The sequence below is a fragment of the Anser cygnoides genome, chromosome 5 (genome assembly GCF_040182565.1).
Source record: "Anser cygnoides isolate HZ-2024a breed goose chromosome 5, Taihu_goose_T2T_genome, whole genome shotgun sequence".
NCBI lineage: Eukaryota > Metazoa > Chordata > Aves > Anseriformes > Anatidae > Anser > Anser cygnoides.
Genome location: NC_089877.1, coordinates 65,060,914 through 65,082,797, shown reverse-complemented (window position 1 = coordinate 65,082,797; position 21,884 = coordinate 65,060,914). Strand labels below are relative to the sequence as shown.

Below are 21,884 nucleotides of genomic sequence, written 5' to 3'. Positions count from 1 at the left end.
CCAAACGCATATTGCAAAGATTTTCCACCTTGAAGTATTTCAAACAGACTTTTAACTAGACTCTTAACTTGAAGTGTGCACAAAACCACAGCTGCATGAGGGCTTTCAGATCTTTTCATTTTCACACAGCTGAATCCAATCACATAATTACAGTTAAATGTGAAGTTTACCATTAAACCTATAGTGAAAAGCTGTCTGACTATGAACTGGAACTGTGCCTCATCTGACCCTGGAGTTTGTGCAGGTCAGATGGGCATTTTTTTCATTTTTATTTTCTTTTGTTCAAGCACATGGGATACATTCATTGCAGTATGAAGTTTTCATTTGTTTCCTATTTTTCTATCAGCCCTAGTGACCAATTAAAGCAAAGCAACAAAAAAGCATCTGTATTTGCTCTCTTACTAGTTTTGACAGCAAGGTCAGCCAACATACACGAGATTAAGGGCTGTGCTATGTGCTAGATCTTCACCCCATGCATGCTGCTGACAAATCTTCCTCTGATATAGAGGCAGACTGAGTTGGACCTCAGCTTCCTCTTTCTTACCATACTATTGTGATTTATTTGTTTGTTTGTTTAAGATATGTCTGTACAAGAGCAGCCCCACCTGACTTCAGTGGGAGCAGCCACAAGACTTCTGACCATAAAAGCTGCAGAATCTGCCCTGAAGTGCTCTGGTTTCTAGACCAGACTTCAGAAAAACTAGTCACTTCTTTCTAAAAGAGCATGGTGAGAAGGTCCCAAGCGGTTTACTTACAGTACACGTCCACCCGTATGGACTTTATGGCCGGCGAGCCCAAGCCGTTCTCGGCCTTGCAGTAGTAGCGGCCTCCTTGGTGTCGCTGGATGTTGGCTATCCTCAGGGTTTCATTGAAGACACTCGAGTCTTGAAATCTGTCAGAGGCACTTCCTGCTGTTTTGGTCCACCTGATCTGAGCAAGCACCAAAAAAGATTGTTACTTGAAGTCTGCAATTTGAAAAAAAGAGCAGAGTCTAGATCTCATCGCTGACCTGGGAACCGTGCGCACAGCAGCCAGTGCTTTACATTGGAGGTCCTGGGGAACCTCTCTGGAAAACTGAACAGCTCACACTTACAATCAAACACTTCATCCAAGAGCCCTGAGACTGTAATCTTGTCTTTATCACCCTGTCTTAGAAATAGTTGATTACTTTTGATGGAAACACCACACAAAGCAAATGCCACCAGCAGAGATGGGGAGAACAACTCAAGCCGCCCTCAGTGACACAGCTGGAACGGCTGCAGAAAAATTCCCCGTTAACAAAGAAAGCTCACCAAAAAAGCCTGCTGTACTCTTGCACTGAACACAAATAGTTTTTTCTGAAATCATATTCATGAAAGATGAGGGCACACTGGAAAACACCTTCGAAACAGCTGATGGGTTATCTTGGCAACCATAAAATCCAATCTGAAGCAGTCGCTTGAAACCACAAATGATGAACACCTATTTCTTCACGTTTTCTTAAATGCCTTTTACAGCAATTACAAATTCTTTGACAATTACTTTTTTGAAATGCGAAGACTTTTTAAAGAGAGCTTTTCAATGTCAGAGCCATCAAAGTGCCCACGCCAGCCCACTACAACCACAACTGCCTTCCGAACACAGCCGTGCACAAGAGGCTCAGGTCCCGCAGCGAAACACAAAGACCCTCTGGTACTGACTCGGTAAATGCTGCACAGCCCCACTGAGTGAACAAGCAAAATTCAACTATTCCAGAAGGTTGCAAGGGACACACTTGGCTGTAAAGAAATCTCCAGGCAATGGGCCTAATATAATATCCACTGTCACCACCCAATCTGCTAAACCCCCCGCTTCCAGCAGTGATGTGGGCTGACCAGCAGTGACTGAAAGGCTTTTGCATTTTACGTCCAGTGGGAATGCAAACCCTCTGCAAAAATTAGACACCAGTGACTTGTCATGTTAACCAAAAAACAGGCCCCAGGTGAAACTCCCTGGAATAAAGTGAATTCCTCCTCCTCCACCTCCCGCTGAGGCTCAGACCGCCACCACCCTGCTGCTGCGGAAGGGAGTCTTTTCAAAGGAATTAGAATAGAAGAAAAGCCTGGGTCAAGAGTCATAGGAAAAAGGAATTGAAGTAGAAAAAAATAATTTGTATTAGAGGAAGATGGCAAATAAACTTACAGACAAACCACATTAGTATGTGGAACCATCAGCACTGGCAGATCATTTATACACAGAAACAAATTTAAGGCTTCATTTGAAAGACCCCTCTTTATTTAGGTTGTGCACTGCTGTGGTACCCACATTTTGTCAAATGATTCTCACCTTCAGCTACATTTGTTAGGCTTACAGACCTGATGGGAGGTGACAGCTAGGTGGATACGGACAGTGCCAACACCCAGGCTGGATGCGCTGAGCCCCTGCCTGTAGCACTCGGTGCAGTAAGCTATCGTGTGCAGTGCACCAGATCTATAAAGAGTCCCCAGGTACCTCCTGCTCTGTCCGGTCACACTGATTTGGTGGCCAGGACAAACAATATTCGATTCCAAACCAGAACCTATGCTTTAAGCAGTAGTTTTTTTCCTGCGTATAGAGGCCACAAATGGGATATTTGCATAAATATGAATTAATGTCTCATCTGAAGTTTCTCAGAGCTGTCTCTTCTCACCCCCATCCGCTAATTCTGTTCCAGGATGAAGGCCAAATCTTCTACAATCATTCATAAAAATGAGAATGACACAAGACAGTATAAATATTTGGCTATTAGTTCCCAAGCTGTGGTCCCCAAAGATTGTCCAGAGATGATCAGATGATCATACAAGAAACATTTACATGCTGCTCTGATGGGATCTGCTAGGCAGGCTGCCTACCAAGCCACCTGGAGCTGACACTGGCCCAGTTTGTACAAGGCGTTGCAGCCTCCAAAGCACCCACGCTGGACACGCTGTGCCTCCAGCCCTCCTGAGTGTGCACGAAGTTGGGTGGCCCATGGTGGATACCAAGGTGGCCCCAGGGTGTCTGGTCCACCTTGGCGGACACTGGCCAGGGTTGCCTTGGCTGGAGGGAGGGCATTCCCTCAGGGTGTACAGGCATTAAAGTTGCATCGTAGCCAGTGCTGGCCCAGGACTGGGGTCAGGACCCCATAACCTGCACAGGAGCTTGAAGAGGAAGAGGTCAGCCTTCCTCTCATCGGAAACTTCTCCTGGACAGAAGTCTTCTACAAAAGGCATCAAAATGAAAAAAAAATCATGACCAGCCGTAGCCTATGTAAATTCTTCTCCCCTTGAAGTGAAGGCAGGTGTGGGCTTCAGAGGCTGAAATTAAAAAATAATAATTCCGAAATGTTTTCGTCTTTCTGACTTGTTAAATTCATAAGCCTGAGTGGCTTTGCCCTCTTGCCAGGTGACCTGTATAACTCTCACATGGTTTTGCTGCTCTGGGATAAAGCAAATATGCTCAACTCCACATTACAACACTCAGCCTGCATGCAAGAGAGACGCTATTAGCACTGCTATATTTACCAGTCCCAATCTGTCTGTACTTCTATTATAAACTCTTGGCTCTTGGGCTTTTTAAATAATCCATATAAATGTGCTGCAGAATAATTTTGGAACAAACAGTTTTCATGAGCTGCAGAACACAATTTCATCATATATTTTCAAATGCTTGAGTATCATAAAACAGTATTTAAGATGCTCACTGAATCTCTTGCATGCTCTATTTCCCTATATGTAATCAGAATTATAAAAACACCTCCGTTTGACTCTTAGCTGGAAAAAAAGTAATGGCAAGACTTCTCTCTTCCTCCCATTCCCGTCACACAAAACGTTTCAAGAAGTGGAATACAGCTTGTCCTGTCATAGACCATATAATCTAAATAAGGCTTTGTATTATCAGCATCTATGTAACTAATAAAATTATGTAATTTATTAAATATATAGAGAAGCATTTATTCAGGTACTATCACTTTCATCTTTTTTATAAATACAAAAGCCTTCCACTCCCCAAAGTTTTAGCATTGATGTAGTTATCTTCTCCTTTTTAGAAAGCATTTTAACAGGAACATGTTTGGCTGTAAACAGAGGTAGGCTTTTCAGCTTGAAAAATACAAATACACGTATGTTTCAGTGGCAGGAAGAGTAATTATAAATAAGTAAATCATTCTGGAGTGTATGTAGAGATGCCTGAAGAATGAAAAGAATAGTTGACTCGATTTCCTCTTAAAAGATATTCCCCAGAAATGTCACTGGTCTGATTTCACTCACTTCATTATTTACCTTAGCTTTAACTCAACATACACATGAAAACACGCTGATCAATACCGCATTGTAACTTATTGAATGAACTCCGAAGACGACTCTCAGACACTATGCTAATGCATTAATCAAACAGCCGAGCACAGGAATGCCAGATGGCTGAGCCTCGAGACCTTTTTACGGAGAGGTCCACGGTGGTTTCACCCACTGCAGGTTCCACTGCAGGCTTTGGGCTGGCCTCTAGTGAATTTAGGAGAGTGAGACCATCTATCTAATCCATCCTTAGAGACGAAGCACCTGCTGTCCAGGCCCTCAGCACTGCTTACCACTATGACCTTCACGGCGACTGCTGCCACAGCACTGCCATTCCCCTGTTTTCAGCACGGGGAGAGGTGGCAAAGGGGGACCCTGGGCTCATAGGACACCCTATGGCAGGTATTGGCCTCAAATCCCAAACAAGCATCCGTGCTTCTTTATGGCAGAGGATTGAGAAAGCCTCTGTATTATCTTAAAATAAATAATAAAATTAAAAAATGTATTTTCAAAGGCAGCAGATTAAGTGAATGTCTACATAGTTCAGATAGTGCAATATTTTCACACAGGTTGGCACAAAACAATTGCTCATCCAGATGCATTTTATCAGTGTTTGACAATCATACCCTACTCTTCTGCTCAGAACCCCCTGGTTTCCAGTGCAGAAGTAACCCTGCGTGCTCTGTGTGTCTACTCACAGTGTGAATAATGCGGGAGGGCAATAAACGCTGTTTCACCAAGAAGTCAAAGCCATTTCTACTCATAATGCAAACTTTTAATTGAAAAGTTGCATCTACCACTCCATGGCATACGCAAATAACTAATATGACTAATACACGATAATCCATCACACAGATACTCACTTGCTTCCGAGGAGGCAGTTTCCCAGACACTCGCTGTTACTCTCGCTGGTGCTATTGCAGATTTGGAAATCCCACCCCTCCGCTGTCATTACTCTGCCATACGATCCTGGTCTTTAGTTAGCAAATCCCTCCTTCCTTTTCTCTTTTCTTGTAAAACAGGCGTAAGTCAAAGACTATTTATGAGCAATTCATTTAAAAATTATTCAGTCTTTAAAAAATGACAAAGTTATGACCCGTCTAGTCATGCCATGACCTATGTACTTGTCTGATTTGTACATGCCCATAAGTTCTCTGAACCATCACTAGCTTCGACAGTATTTTACTGGCTTAAGCAGATGCCCTGGGACACTCAGCCATATTTCACCGTACAGCTTCCATGTTCTCACTGAGCCTTCCTGCAACTTGAGTAGGAATCACAGACTTTACATTTTTCGACTAAAAATACATATTTGAAATACTTCAATAATATTGTGCCTGACTTTTCTCAGCTTCCACCAACTACTCCTGCCCCAAAAGAAAGCAGCAGATAAGAAAAACACATTTGACGTTAAAAAAATGAAACACGTTTTAAATATGGTCTTTGTCAAGAGAGCATTTATATGTATTATTGTATATATACATTAAATTAGCAAATATTAATTAATAAACAATAAAATATTTATAAAGTTATTTACTCTGAAACAAGATATTTTTCTTGGTTAAAAAAAGGAAAGAAAGAAAGAGAAAGAAAATCAGCAATACAATCAAGGCAACCAAGCATCAATTTCCTAAAAAAATATCTGTCTTTTTAGGGTTTGGATTGGAACATACTGAGTGACTGCCTTCATCAGCTAGACACAGGGAGTGAAGGGAGGAGCAGCCAGTGCTGCTGCAGAACCAAGTGCAAGGGAATCATCCTTTATATAAATACATATGTATATATGTGTATATATATATATACACACATACATATATATTCCAACAAGTAACCCTAAAAGAAGAGAGATTTCCAGGCCACGATACACAGCAGGCACCTGCTCAAACACCGCTTTGCCCCAAAGGTAGCACTGTTTTAATCAGAGATGCTTTGGCAGTACTAGAGGTTGCTTTTTAAGTCACCATTCAATATTTTCAATAGATTTAGCAAGGCATCTTTTCATTCTTCCTTGGAAACAGCTGATGGAAAATAAAGTCTTAACAGTCTTTTTCGTATACTGCAACCTTGATGTCTAACACAGAAAGGGTGAGTAAATGCATGCCTTAAAATATACCTAGTGCCAGGGCTGGGGGCTCGTACTGCACCGCACTGCCGTTGATTGCAGTCACTGCCCTCTGACATTGCTGAGAAAACAAGGATGAGGAGAATCTCCTGATCACTGCTAAAATCCCCAAATCCCTGTCTGAGATTAAAGTCCTCCTTTGTATGCCAACAGCTGTAAGAGAGCTCCTTGCACAACTTCACTGGGATGTGTGCAGCATTTCTTCATGCCCAAAGATATCTGAGCCTTTGGAAAAAGTCATCTTAAAAATAACCCCAGAGGAGCAAAAAATATCCCTTCAGCCTTTTTTTTCACCAGATTAATTTTGTTCTCAGGAAAGCAATGGTTGGGGCAGCAGCTACTGTAAGCAAGAAGCACACACCTTCACAATAAAGAGAGGACATTATGTGACGGCCCTTTTTAGGCTGGGAAGGAGAAAGTGACTTCTGCCCCTTTAATTAAAAGAAACTGTCTGAAGCAGATTTCAGTGTATGAAACTCCCTGACCTTCTTCCATCTACACAGTGGAGATATGAGCCCCCTGCACATGGAACATGCTTTAACCCAAAACTGCCCTTTTTTTCTACCAAGCTCCTCCTTTCTGTTGCAGAGCCAAATGACTGCAAGGCAGATGTCAGCCACCACCGTGGGAGCAGCAGGGATGAGGTTTGTACCACACTTACATGGCAAAGGTTTTACAGCCGAGAGTGATTTAGACTCACAGATTACCCCAATATGGAAAGGACCCACAAGGATCATCAAGTCTGACTCCTGAGAGTTGGATTACCTTGGACAGGGCTAGAAAGCTGTTATCGGTGAGAAACAAGATGCAGAACTGGAGGGTCTTTGCTTTCCAACATATTTCTTCTAACTCCTGAGAGTCGGATTCTTGATAATCATGAGAAATAGTTTTTTTGAAGCGTTTAAAGTTTAGGGTTTTTTTCCTCCCCTCTGCCCTGTGCCTTAAATAGCTGGCTGTACTGATTACTGGTGGTTGCGTGCAGGCGAGTCTAGTTTATGCATTTATACGTTTATGCCAGTGTAGAGTGGAGGAGCAATTTGCTCGGCATCAAAAGGCTTGATTACTTCTGACTTGTTCAGCTCCACGGTTTCTGCGCAGAACTGCTCAAAGTCCTTGGCATGACGGCCATCAATCACCAGGCTGCTCCAACAGCACCTGGTTTGGATGGGTGCTGTCCCATTTGTGTCCGGGGAAACACTTCTGCAAGGACAATTTATGACTCTGGGGATAGTCAGACCACATCTGTACCTCCCAGGTCTCCCTGATGTCCTGCCCCTGGTCACCTAAAGCAAACCACGGCTGTCCCTGCAGCAGGCCCACAAGGCAGGAGACACAGCACTGATCTAACCCACCACTACTCAGCAGGACTCCACTTTTACTCCAGCAAATCTTCCAGGCATTCACCAGCTCATCCTCACCACGTCTGCATGCCTAAATTACGGGATTAGCGACACATACGGATAAATAACATGGGTGGGGGGTGTTGAGTTTTGATTCATAGTAAAACAGGGGCAGCATGATGCAGCGTGCCCAGTGAGACAGAGGGTACAAACCATCCCACTTTACTGGAATAGACATCGCTATGGGCTAGCAGTATGCTACAGTGCTATGAAAACTTCTCTGCCTATTTGTTTCATATGGCAATATCTGAAATAGCAGACATGAAAAGGACTTCAGGTAAAAGCGGTGCTGATTGTCCAAAACTTCTTACACGGCATATTACGAGTGGCACCACAGCCGATCCCAAGCACGCATCCTTCCTGTCAGAAACGACAACTCCCTGCCTTGGGCAGGGCCAGAAAACAGTGAGGAACCAAACACAGGGCTGAAGATTCTTTGATTTCCAAATGTATGTCTTCAAATCTGCAGAAGCTGAGATGTAGACACCTGGGGAAATCAAGCACCAGGACTGCTCAAAGTTCATGGCAACACCAGAGAAAAAGCTGAGCACTGCCCACAGGAAACAGGTACGTGACCAGCGACTTCCAGGGGAGAACCTGGGTGCTCATATTTATACACACGCTAACGCTTCACTGGGTTAACATTAAGCAGCATGATTTTTTTTCTCATCTAAAACATCTATCACAACAACTGTTAACATGCAGCACGTGATCAGTTCTGATTCAGTGCCTGAGATCACAGAAGAAATTATTTTCCAGCTCAATTGCTATAACACGAGGAAAAGTAAGTTCCTAGTATTTTCTAACACAGGAAAAATTGAGGTTATTAATTACAGAGAACATAAGTGCCAAACCCATGACATTATAAGCAACGAGGTCCTACAAGAAGAATTTCCATACGTTTTCCATAGGTTACTTTAGCCCAAACCATGGCAGTCATGGCAATGCTGTGACTAGAGGCTGCACTGAGGACTGCTTCTGACGTTAAAATGCTAACCTGCAACGCTCAAGGAGTGGAGAACAACTGAAGACACCTTGAAATCTGATAATGTGAGAAAAACTATATGTAGGCTAACTATCCCTTCACCTCTGAACTTCCTGCATTTCTGCAAGACAGATATTTCCTATATTATACCTGAAACCAACTTACCCAGGAGCTTCCCAAGGCCATCGGTGTAACTTGGGAGTTTTGTATGAACTGACCTCCTGTACAGAAACGATTCATCTCACAGGTACACGGAACAAAATGCAGCTCCCCCAACAGCACAGAAACTCAGCTCATCGCACAGAGAAACGTCCCCAGCAATGGTTTAACACCACCACCGCCTCCCGGCCCCGCAGGCCGAGCCACCGGCCTGTGGTGGGACAGGGTGCCAACAGGCCTCAAACAGCCGCTGCAGAAAACGGCAGGCTGGAATGCTGCCGCTAAGTCTGAGGACAGAAAAATCATATGTGTAGCGATGGGATAACACACCTCTTGAGCAGTCTGAATTAATTTCTAATTGCTATTAGCACTAATAGGAAGCTCCCAGATGTGAAGGAATAGCCGCCCAATAAAGCCCAAAGCTGGCAGCAAAGCCAAGCTCTGGCACAGAAGATCCCACTGTTACACTTGCTGCACCTTTCCCCTCAGAGGTGAAAGCAGAAATGCTACCATAAATGCTGCAAAGGCATTTACGGAGCCTTCCCGCACCACAGCTCAGCGCCCATGAACTGAGGAGCAGGGCCCATCTCAGGCGGGCCACAGGGCAGCAGTGATGTGCTGCAGCCCAGACAGGGGACTCCAGACCTGCACAGAGGAGTAAGGTAAGGAAAGAGAGGCCGAAAGAAATCACATTTTTCAAAGAAAAGACATTTTTGACACAGTTGTTCCAATGCTACAAGTTGCAAGGCAGCAAAGCTGACTTCATTGTTGTGAAAAGGCTTGTGTCAAAGTTGTCACACCCAAACCCAGGTATAGCATAGCTAACATGCCCCAACACCGAGAGTAGGAATGCTGACTTTTAATGTGTAGAGGAAGGATTGCTTACATTCAAAGGCTTACATTCAAAGGCTGAAAGCCTAAAGATTGACTGTACATAAATGAAGAAAGTTTAAGTGAACTATTTAATAGGAAATTATTGAGCGGATCCTGAACAAAAGAATATTGCAACTACTTGGTAAAAGCAACGTGCTATAGATAGCTATAAGATGCTGCTTGAGCTATCTAAAGCAAGATTTTTAGATAAGCAAGATCCTATAGCAGTCTGGGTTTCTTTGTGAAAAGGTAGTGTCTGGGGAGACATCTAGATATACTTTCTCAGAACATCTTTGAGTAACCTGGTAAATGATTAATTGCAGCCATTTATCCTACTTTGACTATAATGTTTTTCCTTATGATTTTAAGAGCTTTCACTGCTTCAAAAAATTTGCACTTTCATACCGAATAATCAATGTACATTTTACTATAAATATCTCACTGAAAGAGGGAGCTTTTTCCAACCTGCATGGCAACGGAGCACCTTTAGCATTAACCGAGAAGGGCTGAGTGCAATCAATTTCACAGAGCCTTGTTTCCACTGAGGTCGGTACCGTCTTAAAATTGTCAACAGTGGCAGGACATACAAGGGCCTTGCACGGTTAGGCCTTCCTGATGAGAAATTATTCACTGTCCATCAAATGAATTATTCAATGGGTTTCATGAAAAGATCCAAAGATGTGTGAATGATATGTTTTTTATTATTCTCTCAAGATTTTTATTCAGCAGCATTAACTTGCTTCAAAATGAAATATAACTTCACCTTCATAATAAAGAACATAATCTAAGGGCAGAACGAGGCAGACGGCCCCATTTGAATTCTCAGTTATTAATTTTTATGCTGGCCTTCCAACGCTGGTATACTATGTTAAATACCCAGAGCCATAAATACAGCCTCATAACTTACAATGCACGGAAATTCATTCACTGTGCTTCCCCAAAGGTTCGAAGGCAAATAAACACAAGACACTTGGCAACTTTCAATTAGGCCCAGACTTTGTTTTGAAACAAAACTTGGTTTTCAGAACCAAAGTCTGGTGTAAGCGAACTCACGGGAGCTACCAAAGCAGGCTGTGGGCAGAGGGCGGGCGGTCTGGAGGTCAGTCCCTGGATGAGCTGCAGAGAAAGGAGCCGGGTCCGTGAGGGCAGGGAGCAGGGATCTCCCCCAGCCACCTGCCCCGTGCCAGCTCCACCACTGCTCCCAACTGCTGGACGGCAAAGCTGAGAGATACCTGGTGCTACGAAGCAGGAAATAATCAGATGGATGAGGAGTTTACGTTATCTCGACCTGGAACTGGTACCACTGCCCTCAGAATACAGCCTAAGGCGAGGGCCCCACTCTGAGGGTCAGACCGCCAGGAAGGTGTTGAAGAACAGGCAAGGGTACAGAGAAAGCCACGGTACTCATTAAAGTCACAGAAATGTGCTCCAGAGTGCGTGCCACATCAGCTCAGACATTTTAAATATCAAGTGAAAAGTCAGGGAAAAGCAATCAACATCTTGAGAACATACGTGAGGGACTGAACTTTGACACCAGATCCGTTTTCACCATTAGAGGCAAAGTCAAGCCGACAGTAATGGCATCAGACAGATCCCCCCACATCCAACCTAAGGTGTTTATGCAAGGCATGTTCTATCCAAGACATTTCGCTCAAAGTCAGCAGTGCCCAAGGACCCTTCCAGGAGTGCTGGGGTCTCAGCACAGGGATGTGAACTCCGTTCTCCGGCAGGAACCAGCTCTGTAGCCCCACGCCAGCCACTTCACCTGCTGCTGGACCTCCATCACCCAGCACTTCTGCTCAGCTGCCACAACTGGGACCAGTGCACCGTCCTCACAGCATCTACAGACATGGGAACCTATAACCTTACCCTAAATAATTTCTTCTAGCCCAGCTTTTTAAGCAAAGAGTCTTAAGTGCTAGGTGGCTGCTAGTCTCCCCAGCAGGACCTTTCGGAGCCCAGTGAGGGGCTTCACCCAAGTGAGCATGGGCACAAGGCCAGCCCCAAAGTGACATGTCCCACAGCTCCCGGTGCCCAGAGGGGGACGGGATGTGGGGGTTGTTAGTGGAGGACGGAGGTCTAGGGACAGAGGAAGTGCTGGGAAGCCAAAAGCCACCAGTCCCTCTGTTCCCAGAACTGCTCGTCCCCCTCGAGAGCAAAAAGGCATAAAAACATGTTTGTCATTAACTCAGGAGACTGGGGTCTAAACAGAGAAAGGGAAAACTGTCTATGAAACAGGGGTTTTCTACTTTAAAGTCAGTCTTCATAACAGAATTGCATTTCAAAGTGACAAAGGCATCTGGAAATCCAGGCATTTTTAAATTGATGCTTTCCCCCCCCCCCTTTTTTTAACCATCCTTTCAGGTATTACTATTACACTTCTTCTCTTAACCTCTGTCCATTTTACTTCCCTGCAAGACCCCAGGGAGAAACCCAGGTAGCCAGGAGAGCCAGCTTTACAGCGCGCAGCCCAGATGCTGTCAGACTTACAAGTAAACCGATAAAGGCAGAAGGAAATGTTTCTCTTCTCGTCTTTCAGTAATACAAATCTTGACTACTGCCTGCGCCAATGATCAGGGGAGATATTTTTGGGCAGACGTGCAGCCTTGAAACTGACTGACAAGTGTCACAAATTAATATATATGCAAATAAGAAAACAAAAGCAGCAGCTACTGACGCCAGCACGGCTGCACGCGTGGCGAAAATAGAATTGCAATCGAACGCTATTTCTGTGCAGATGGAGAATGCCACGAGACAGACCGACATACTTCCAGCACGACTGAGCCAACAGGACAGAAAAACACACTCGTTTCCTGCTGTGTGCGAAGCGGCCGGCCAGCCTTGTAGCCAGAGCATGCCTGCGCCTCCCGGGGTTTCAGCACACGGCGTCCTGGGTGCTCAATTCCCCTCCTGCGGGAGCACGCACGGTGCTGCCACCCCTCCGCCAGCCCAGCTCGGGTCTGCAGGAACAGGAGTGCCCCCAGCCACTACTGCGCCAACCCAGGCACGGTTTTGGCCCACCTCTGCTTTAGCAAATTAAATCCACTTAACTGAACATCATAAACCACCGGGCCTAAATGGCTCTTTTTCCACTGCATTGTCTTCTGCAAATAGCACCAAGGTTATTGATTTCCTGCGATGCAATATCAGTCTGTTTACTTAAACTAGTTCCCATTTTAAAAACTTCATAAATTGTAATCCAGGGAAGTCGTGCTGTATTTCAAACACCACCGACACGTAGCCCTGGTGCATGCAGAGACTGAGGAAAATCCCGCCTAAATACCAAACGCTGATGACCAGCAGGTCCTAATTTTACAACCACATTGGACCTTACCAGCGTTTCCTACAGCACTGCCTGCATTGCATCCTTCTGAGATTAAACATGAACACCCACCTCATTTCCAGACAGCTTTTTGAATTAAGCCACAATCTCTAGGATCCAGTAACATTAGCCGTAACGCATTTTCTTTTCACAGGAACCAACGCTCACGCATGCTGAATGACACCTGGAAAACTCATCGAGCTAAGACTGAGTGTGAGATCCTGAGATTTGACTTGTTTTAGCTGTGATGACAAAGAAAGGAAATGACATTTTATTTTATTTGAAAGGTGGGAGAATTGGGAGAAAGGTGGGTAGCAGGGAGAGAAGGGAAAATAGAAGAAATCTTGAAAAGAGAGAGCTGGCAGCTCAGTGGAGCAGACGGCTTAGTATGAAATGCTATCAACAGAGTTTAAGAGGAGAAAAGATCAGCAGATGCTGAGCACAAGCCACAGATACTGCATCAAGCCCATGATTTCTCATTAAATAAGAAATTGGAGGCAATGACTGAAATTATCAAACAAGTTTGGTTTTTTTAGTGGATTTTTTTTTTTTAAGAACACATTTTTCTTTCCACATCCAACTTATCATTTTGGTGCGTGGGTAGCAGTCACGAATTATTAACCATCATGACAGCACAAAGGCCAGGGGTCTAAAGTGATTCAAGAAAAGAGGATATCCACTCACAGAAATTATACCTATCCATGCCTAGTTAAGACAGTCATCGTTTGCAACCTTTCGATCAGGAAATCCCAAACCATCAGACTGCCAGAGGCTGGAAGACTGAACACATCCTGCCCGTAGACCCTAGGTGCTGGACAAGGAGAGGACAAGGGACAGCTCAGCCAGCGTGGAAGTTCCTGGGTTTCGGTTTGAAAGCCCCAGTGACAGACACAAAAAAATACCTGTGTTTCCATGTCTATTCTGTGTACATAACTTGTGTTTGTCTCATAGGATGAGGAAGTGGCAAAGTCTCCTTCAGCCAGTGAAAGAGTCTCAAAAACATTCGTTAAACAACATTAGGAAAGGACTGAGTCTCTGCAGTCCTGCACCTGGAAGAGTTGATAAGGCTTCTGCAAGACCTTTGCTCAGGGAAATGAAGTCGAGCATGTGTTTGAATCCTACTGACTTTGAGATTTTGTCTTATTTTCTAATCAGAACCCAACAAGGAGAAAATGGATCAAAAATCCAGTAATCACAAATAGCATCATTCATGTCTAGTTGAGTTTTCTTGGCATACCTTTAAATGACTCCCACAAGTGCCAAGGAAAGGGATCCGGGAACAGTTCCCACATACCAACAGAACTGCGAACAGACATTAATTGAAAAAAGAACCTAGTTCAGCTTGCAACGAAGAATAAAAGGACAAGGTTAAGGGAGCAAATTTGTTCAGCAAAAGCTAAGGATAACACCCCAATATCAAGCAACAATGAGCAGAGATGTCCAAAGGGAAGATACCACCAAACCAGTGAGTATTTAAAACTCAAAAAGTTGATAGCACAAGGAAGAAGTGCTACAGCCATTTGTTCAGCATTCCCCAGTACACAGACATGATCCATCCCCAAAAGCTCTTCTGCACTGAGGAGTTTAATGAGGCTTTGGACATCGCACTGCATGTTTATTGTTCAAGCCCTAATGCACTTTTGGAGCTGGAAAGGGCGCGCAGGGCAAGCTGGTGCCTGGAGGCTGGTGGGGATGCTGCAATGAGCCCACCCGGCAGCCCCAGTAGGGCTCTGCTGCCACCATGAGCGCGTGGTTCTTGGTCTATTAAAGTTGCACTGCGGCATTAAAATAGAAGCTTTGAGCTCAATTAGCTCTGAGCTTTCCCTTCCTTCTATATTAAGACACCACAATTATGAATATAAAACATTTCCTCCCCAAAAAGTCCACACCCCAATGAATCACCAAAAGCTACCCTAAGGGCTCAGAAAATCATTGCCAGAGACCAAGGGAACCACAGCAATTATAGCACAGCTTTTTGGGTTGCTTTAATTTTCAACATCTTTTTACGAGGAAACAACAAAACAGAGGAGGCAGCCGAACTAAGCTGCCATCCACCCAAAGTTACATGGCAAAGCCTTCTCTGACTGTACGGCTGGCTGGCTCTCAGGGTTGTCAGCCTGGAAGGGTTATTATTTGTTTTTTATTGTGATTTTACTTTCTTTGGATCGTGTACAAATTTCCTTGATTTTACAAGAGATTTTTAGTTAATTATGTATTTACCTAGTTAGCATAATTGTCTTCAATTATGTAATTAGTGTTCATATGTGTAATCATTTGAACATGTAATTATATCTAATTACACCATTAAAACGTGCAAGTCATAAATATCTTTATCATTTTGATTGATAGACATACAGGGAGGAAAAAAAAACTCACTTGTTATTTTTATCTCCTGGATCCTGAAATCTGCAAGAGTAAGAGGATTCAGCCTGTAATGTTGCTGTAATTATTTACAAGGACCTATCAAGACTACACCAAGGTTCTGCTTTCCAAGCAGAGGTAGAAAGAGTCAACCCACTCAGAAAGAAGGAGCAGTCACCCAGCGTAGCAGAACTTCTGTAATAAAAATGCTAACAAGAATAATCTGGGAAACACTTTTTTTTGGTGCCTAATTATGAAGCTGTTACGCAGAACAATAGCAGCCTGCACCGGAGACAGCACAGAGCAAAACGCACACAAGTTGTTCCTGTTCGTCTCGGTGGATGGCTTTTGCACCCTAGAAAGGAATTTTAAAGCTGTGTACTTTTGAGCCACCTCTAAGACAACCAACTATAGAATCACAGAACATCCCAAATTAGAAGGGACCCACAGGGATCAGCCAAGTCCAACTCCACACAGCACCACCCAAAAATCAGACCCCGTGTCTGAGAGCACTGCCCAGTGCCCGACCACCTCTGGGTGCAGAGCCTTTCCCTAACCCCCAGCCTGACCCTCCCCTGTCCCAGCCCCATGCCGTTCCCTCGGGTCCTGTCGCTGTCCCCAGAGAGCAGAGCTCAGCGCCTGCCCCTCCGCTCCCCCATTTCCTCACGTGCCATTCCTTCGTCCTTTTCCCGATCTCCGTATTCTCTCCATTGTGGAAGTTCCTTTTTCTACCCCAGCCCTGCCTGAAGTGATTAAGTTCAGTCTTGTGCAGCATCTCTGGTCTAAGCTTTTCTGTATCTAAATTAGCACTTGAAAGGTGCCGGCATGTCACCTGACGATAGATACCCCATGGCAGCTCCTTCCTGCTATCGTGCCAGATTTTGGTGTTATCAATGCTGCAGGCACCTCCCGTTCAAAGAGCTCCATGGTGCTTCAAGGAACAGTCTTGCGCATGCACCTGAAATGCTCTGACGGTGGTTAATACAAAGTCTAGCAATATTACCTGGAAGGTGCTTCCTAATCAGTGTAGCCACACTTAACAGCTCCATGACATTTTTAGTTTTGTTCCCCCCCAGTGGCTGCCACCTTTTTTTACGCTGTGCACCCTGCGGTACAGTATGAGGCCTGGTACCTGGCGAATACCAAATGAATTAGGACAGTGACAGCTGAGTCTTCTTGTAATTGCTTTTGGCTGGAAAGGCAAACATTTACACACAGATTAAACAGTTAAGCTTATTTGAAGTTCAGCTTCTCTTCTTCAGGTTCAGATTTCTTTTCTTTATTACGATACAAAGCAGTCTCTTAAAAACAACAACAACACCCCCCCCCCCCCCCCCCCCCCCCAAAAAAAAAATGCATGTGCCTAAGCTGACTACAAAGGCTGGGGAGGGGGCACGAAGCTTTACAACAGCTCTTCAGCTCCTCTGAGGAGCAGGCCACGATTACAGAGCATCCTTCGGCACAATGCGCCTGGTTCTCCCCCCGGTAAGCTCGCTGGCACTGCGCAGAGCACCCAGACACAGGCACTCAGTTTAGAGGGACATAAGGAAAAGGCTCTGAGGAGGAATTAAGCTTTGGATGTTCAGGGAACAAACTGCCAGTCACAGAAGTACAGGCTGGTCTTCCAGCAGTGTCCCCCTGAAGGGCATCGCCTCTAGAGCCAAACGCTGGAGTCGAGCAGAGAAGGCACCAGTGTGAGCGTGGAGTCACACCGCGCCTCCTCGGGGGCACCACGACGTGTCTGCACTCTTGGGTCAAACATATTTCATTACTGGGAAAGAACTCAGATGGGCAGCAAAACTAACACCTTCTCCAACCACGAACACTTCTGGCTGCTATGGGAGAAAAGACCAGGAGCTCGCCGCTCCCAGGTTTTATTCCCAGATACAGAACACATCTTGTACGATATCCAAAGGAACAGGAACGATTTCCCCCTCTGCTCCAGAAAAATCACGTTCAAGTGTTTCTTTAGGAGTTATCTTTCCACAGACAGGCTACCAGAACGTGCTGCTGCTTCAGCCACAGCAGATCTGCACGCTCTGCCAGATCCCCCGGGTTACTAAATTCTCTCTTTGTTCAACAAACAGATTCTTTCTCCGCTTTTCAGTGAGCAAGACCTCACAGAAACAGACCTTATTCCAAAACCACCTGCCTCATTTTTGACAATGAAACTAGTATGCTCAACAGCCATGGAAAAAATAGCTACTTCTGCAGCTTCCCAAGGCGATTTGTCCATCCTTTCAGCCAACTTCCTACCTTTGTTTGAGAGCCATTTAGAAAAAGGAAAACAAAAGCTGAGGGTGGACAGCCAGAAACCAATGGTTGCAGAGCAGGCTGGGGGAAAGACCCAAGGAAAGGAGAGAAGAAAGAGGCGATCCGTTTAGAGGAGAAACATTCATATTTCAGTAAGCTGGAAAATTTTGCTCTTCTCATTCTGACGATGGGAGATTCGTGCTCTGTGTTCTTCAGAAACTTTCTGTAGGGGATTTTTGGCAGCTTTTAAGCTTCCACAAGGGTCAGTCTGAAGCTGGTACGGTAAAAATCACCAGCCTGGATATCATTTCCAACTCTGCGTGATTCTCTGATAGTCTCATTTCAGTGATTGCTGGTGCTTTAGCAGCCGTAAGCTCAATATTCTCATCTAAGAGAGAGTGACTGAAATTTATACTTCACTTGCCCTGATGCTGCATTTATCTTGATTTAAAGTGACCTCTTTCCTCTACCAGTTCCAGGCCCTTTTTAGAAACCTGCAAAAATATTTCTAGTCAAGAGACAGCAGCCTCCTGGAACCAGGAGAATCTGCAAGATACGAATGGTCAAATTGTTCAGAATAAACCCACCAAGGAGCTTAATTTCTTCATCAGCTTGCAAACCACATGTCTTTTAATCCAGCTTCATGGAGACGATAGGTTGAATGGCTTTAAAACACATTTCTTCCTGTGGCATATTCACAAAATATTCAGTGGGGCTACGTGCTGTTTGCAGCATACGACTGATTTACCACATCAAATTGATGTCATTCAAGAAAGGATTACATTTTAATAATTACTAGCCACAGTAAAGGATGAAACAAGCAGAAAAAATAATGAACAATAAGCCCTCAGGTCTGGATGTGAATTCGTGGGAACAAAAAAAAAGAATAGCCAAACATTTGGCAAACATTTATGTAGACACAGGAAAGAAGAAGAGTCACATTTTTCTCAAAACAAAGACCCAGCCCCAAGACCCGAGTGAATAACCACTTTAACAACCCACCAGCAGAAAGTGCCGGTGTCAGAGGTTTGGCAGAATTGCGTGTGGAAGCAGGTGGTCCTCCCGGTGCCAAGGCCCGCAGCAAGGGAGGCTCCATTCCAGGGGAAAGCCAGCTCGAGACAAAACAAAAAGCAGCTCCATTTAAAGTTGAAAGCCTGCTCAGAAAGACGGCCTGCCACGAAGCTGGGAAGGCTTCTGGACTCCCAGAGAGGGAACAATTGTTGTCTTCATGAGGACGAGCGCGCGCAGCGCAGCCCCGCAGGGAAGGCCACGCGCCGCCTGCAGGCGCTGCCGCAGCATCGAGCCCAGGGGCTCAGAGCCCGGGTGCACAGGGGCAGTGAGGGTGCTGTGCCTTTCTTGTCACCACCAAACGCTTCTGCACCCCTTGGCGTGGTGGAGAAGAGGCTGCACAGCTCCCACATTACAAGGGCAACTCCACCCACCCTTTTCTGTGTGACCCTCCTGTCCACAGGCACCAGCAGGGATCAACGACTTCACTGAGTTTTTAGTGTGGGATTGCTCTAGGCAAGGGCTTCAGGTCCAAAGCATAATTTGAAGAAAGTGGTTTGTTTTCTCTCCCAGCTTGTTTTTTTAGGAAGACAAACCCTTCCCCGTTGATGCCCCAGTCAGCAGAAACAGCTGGGTCTCAGCACCTCTGAACCTCCCTCCTTTCACTTCACCGCCTCTGCCTGCTCCCGCTTCAAGGTTTTCCAGCCACCGTCAATAAAGACTTTCCTCCCGCGGCTGAGGCTTTGTAAGATTTAGCACTGAGACAACACAAAGATATCAACAAGGAAGTTTAGCAGCAGGCTGAGGCAACTTTTGAAACTCCCGCTGCCCACGGGAGGTCGGCGAGCGCGGTGCTGCCGCCGCCTTCTCCCGGCTCCGCCAGGCACAGTTCTTGCCTGCCAAGCAGCCAGGCGGCTCCGTCAGCAGGCACGCAACTGGGGCACTTCACGGGAACACCCCCATTATTTGAAATGCATGACGTAGCAATCACTTAGTGCGGTGAGCGAAGCCTCCTCTAATGTTTCAGAGCAGGATCCTACCTTCACCTTATTAGCGCGCGCAAAGAAAGAATTAACGTTTTCTGGTTCTCCGTCCATTAAAATGTGAAGAGCAGCATTTCAGAAAACAAATAAACGAAAAAAAGGAAAACATGTGATGTTCTCTTTGATCGGCTGGAAGTGAAACATGAAAGGCTCCTTTGAGGCAAAGTGGATACTACTTTTTCTGTTTTAATTGGTAGGAATTCTTATTAACTAACTGCTGATGTGGCCAAAGAAAGCGATTTGTGGGGAGGGGGTTCCTTACCCTGAACAGCTGCTTTCCCATTGCCTTCTGCATATCATTATTACAATAATTGCACTCTTATTAGGGAAATTGATGATGATTTCATGCAACACTCCTCAGTTCACGGAAAGACTTTACAAATGTTCAGTGAACACCTGACAAAACCCAGCCTGACTCACGACTAAATTAGCCTGCATTTTATGCTGAAAACCCCCTCCTAAACGTTTGACTCAATAAACCTCACGTTTAGCTGTGAAGGGCATGTATTTCTATCATTCTTCAGCACTAAAAGAAACGTGATTAAAATTTCCATGCCGTTTTTCCCGTTGATGCTACGACCGGTTAATTTGATGTTTTCTTTCTGAAGTGCCGCACCTGAGTCCACACCTCCGTGGAGCACTGCACACGCGCTCGGTGCTCACCACAGCGTTCCCCCGCTCTGACAGGAGAAATAAACATTTAGGACAGAAATCACAGCGTCCCCACAGCCGGAATACATCGGAGGGCAAACCAGCAGGAGCCCCTTGGCGTTTCACCGGGCTGCTCAGGACAGAGGTGCTCGTGCACCGGAGCGCGTCGCTAACTGAGCGCCCAGCATGCCGACAGCGCTGCTCTGCGTGAAGGGTGCAGTGAACCTCTGCACAGATGCTGGGGCCAACTGAAAAGCTATTTTTTGCAGCCATAGCAGCTTTTGGAATCAAACGTATACAAGGAACGACTTATAGCCTGCAAGGAAAATATTTGGTCTTTGGAGGGGGGGAATAAACACAAAGTTTGGCTTATTCCTACCCCTTGCTTGAGAGGAAAAAAAAAATATATCCCCCGCCCTGAACTATCACAGTTCTCCTGTCTTGCCTATTGCTTCCTTCAGCAACAGGCTTGCTCAATCAAACCCCACTGTACCACAGTGCTGGATAATTAAAATCAATCGATTACTTCGTCTGCAGTACAGACCTGCAATACAAACCCCGTCACCCGCCCACTGTGGAAAACGGCTGTGACAGCATGGGTGCGAGACAGGCCAGCCCTGCACGGCCAGCCAGTCCGGATGTGGCTTCGCCCCGAGGGACCCACACCCCGCACGTGATCTGAGAACGGCCCCTGGCAGCCACCACTGCTCTTCCTGGAGGCCAGGGTGCTGCAGAAGGAACCTCGGTGCTCACGAATACACCTTGCACAGCCAAAATGCCCCAGCTCCCCGGGAGCAGGGCGTGCACGCCTGTCTCACCCAGCCGCTACGCGTGGCAGGGAAGGCACGACACTGAACTGCTCACTGAGTAAGCCCTGCGCGGCTTCTGCCCCTTTCCAAGGTTCCCCTTCCCCTCCCGGCACAGCTACACCCCCGGATGCAGGCAGAGGGAGGGCGAGCAGGGCCAGGAGCGCTGGTGGCCCGTGAGACAGCCTCACCTAGGGCACCCCTCGCGCTGAGACCCAGGTGCAGACATGGGTGACCCCATAGGGCAGGAGCCTGTGGGGTGCCTCCCACCCCCCAGGAGCAGCCGCTGCCTCCAGCCGCCCCCAAAACCCCAGCCCAGGCTGGGGAACAGACACGGGGACCCTTCCCTCCACACAGCACATTGTGCATCTCAGAACGTGACGGGGTCACGTAAGCCGAGGTTTGACAGCACACGGATCAGAAAGACGCAGAAAAAATCACTAAGTAACAAAAAACAAACAAAAAAAAACACTAACAGGCAGCCCCTGCTCCTTCAGGAGGTGCTGCTTCCTCCCCGGCCCCGTGTCCCTCCTTGCCCTGGGACAGGCACAGTCGCTGCCCTCCCAGCACGGGCTGCACCGACCACGGGGCGCTGGGCAGGGTGAGCCTACGCCACATCCCTCCGCATGTGGG

General features: G+C 46.0%; 1 protein-coding gene across 5 annotated transcripts in view; it reads right to left on the bottom strand.

The window, feature by feature from the left end:
• Window positions 1–21,884, bottom strand: part of MDGA2 (MAM domain containing glycosylphosphatidylinositol anchor 2) — a 336,382-nt gene that overhangs the window by 199,582 nt on the left and 114,916 nt on the right. For 3 of the 5 annotated variants that reach the window (XM_066998721.1, XM_048065998.2, XM_048065999.2), the window contains exon 3: window positions 756–930. The exons of 1 other annotated variant lie outside the window; for it this stretch is intronic. In XM_066998721.1, the coding sequence (XP_066854822.1) occupies window positions 756–930 (175 nt within the window). Of the gene's footprint in view, window positions 1–755; window positions 931–8,940; window positions 9,096–21,884 lie in introns of those variants that run through there. One more of the 5 variants, XM_066998722.1, reaches the window with a different exon arrangement.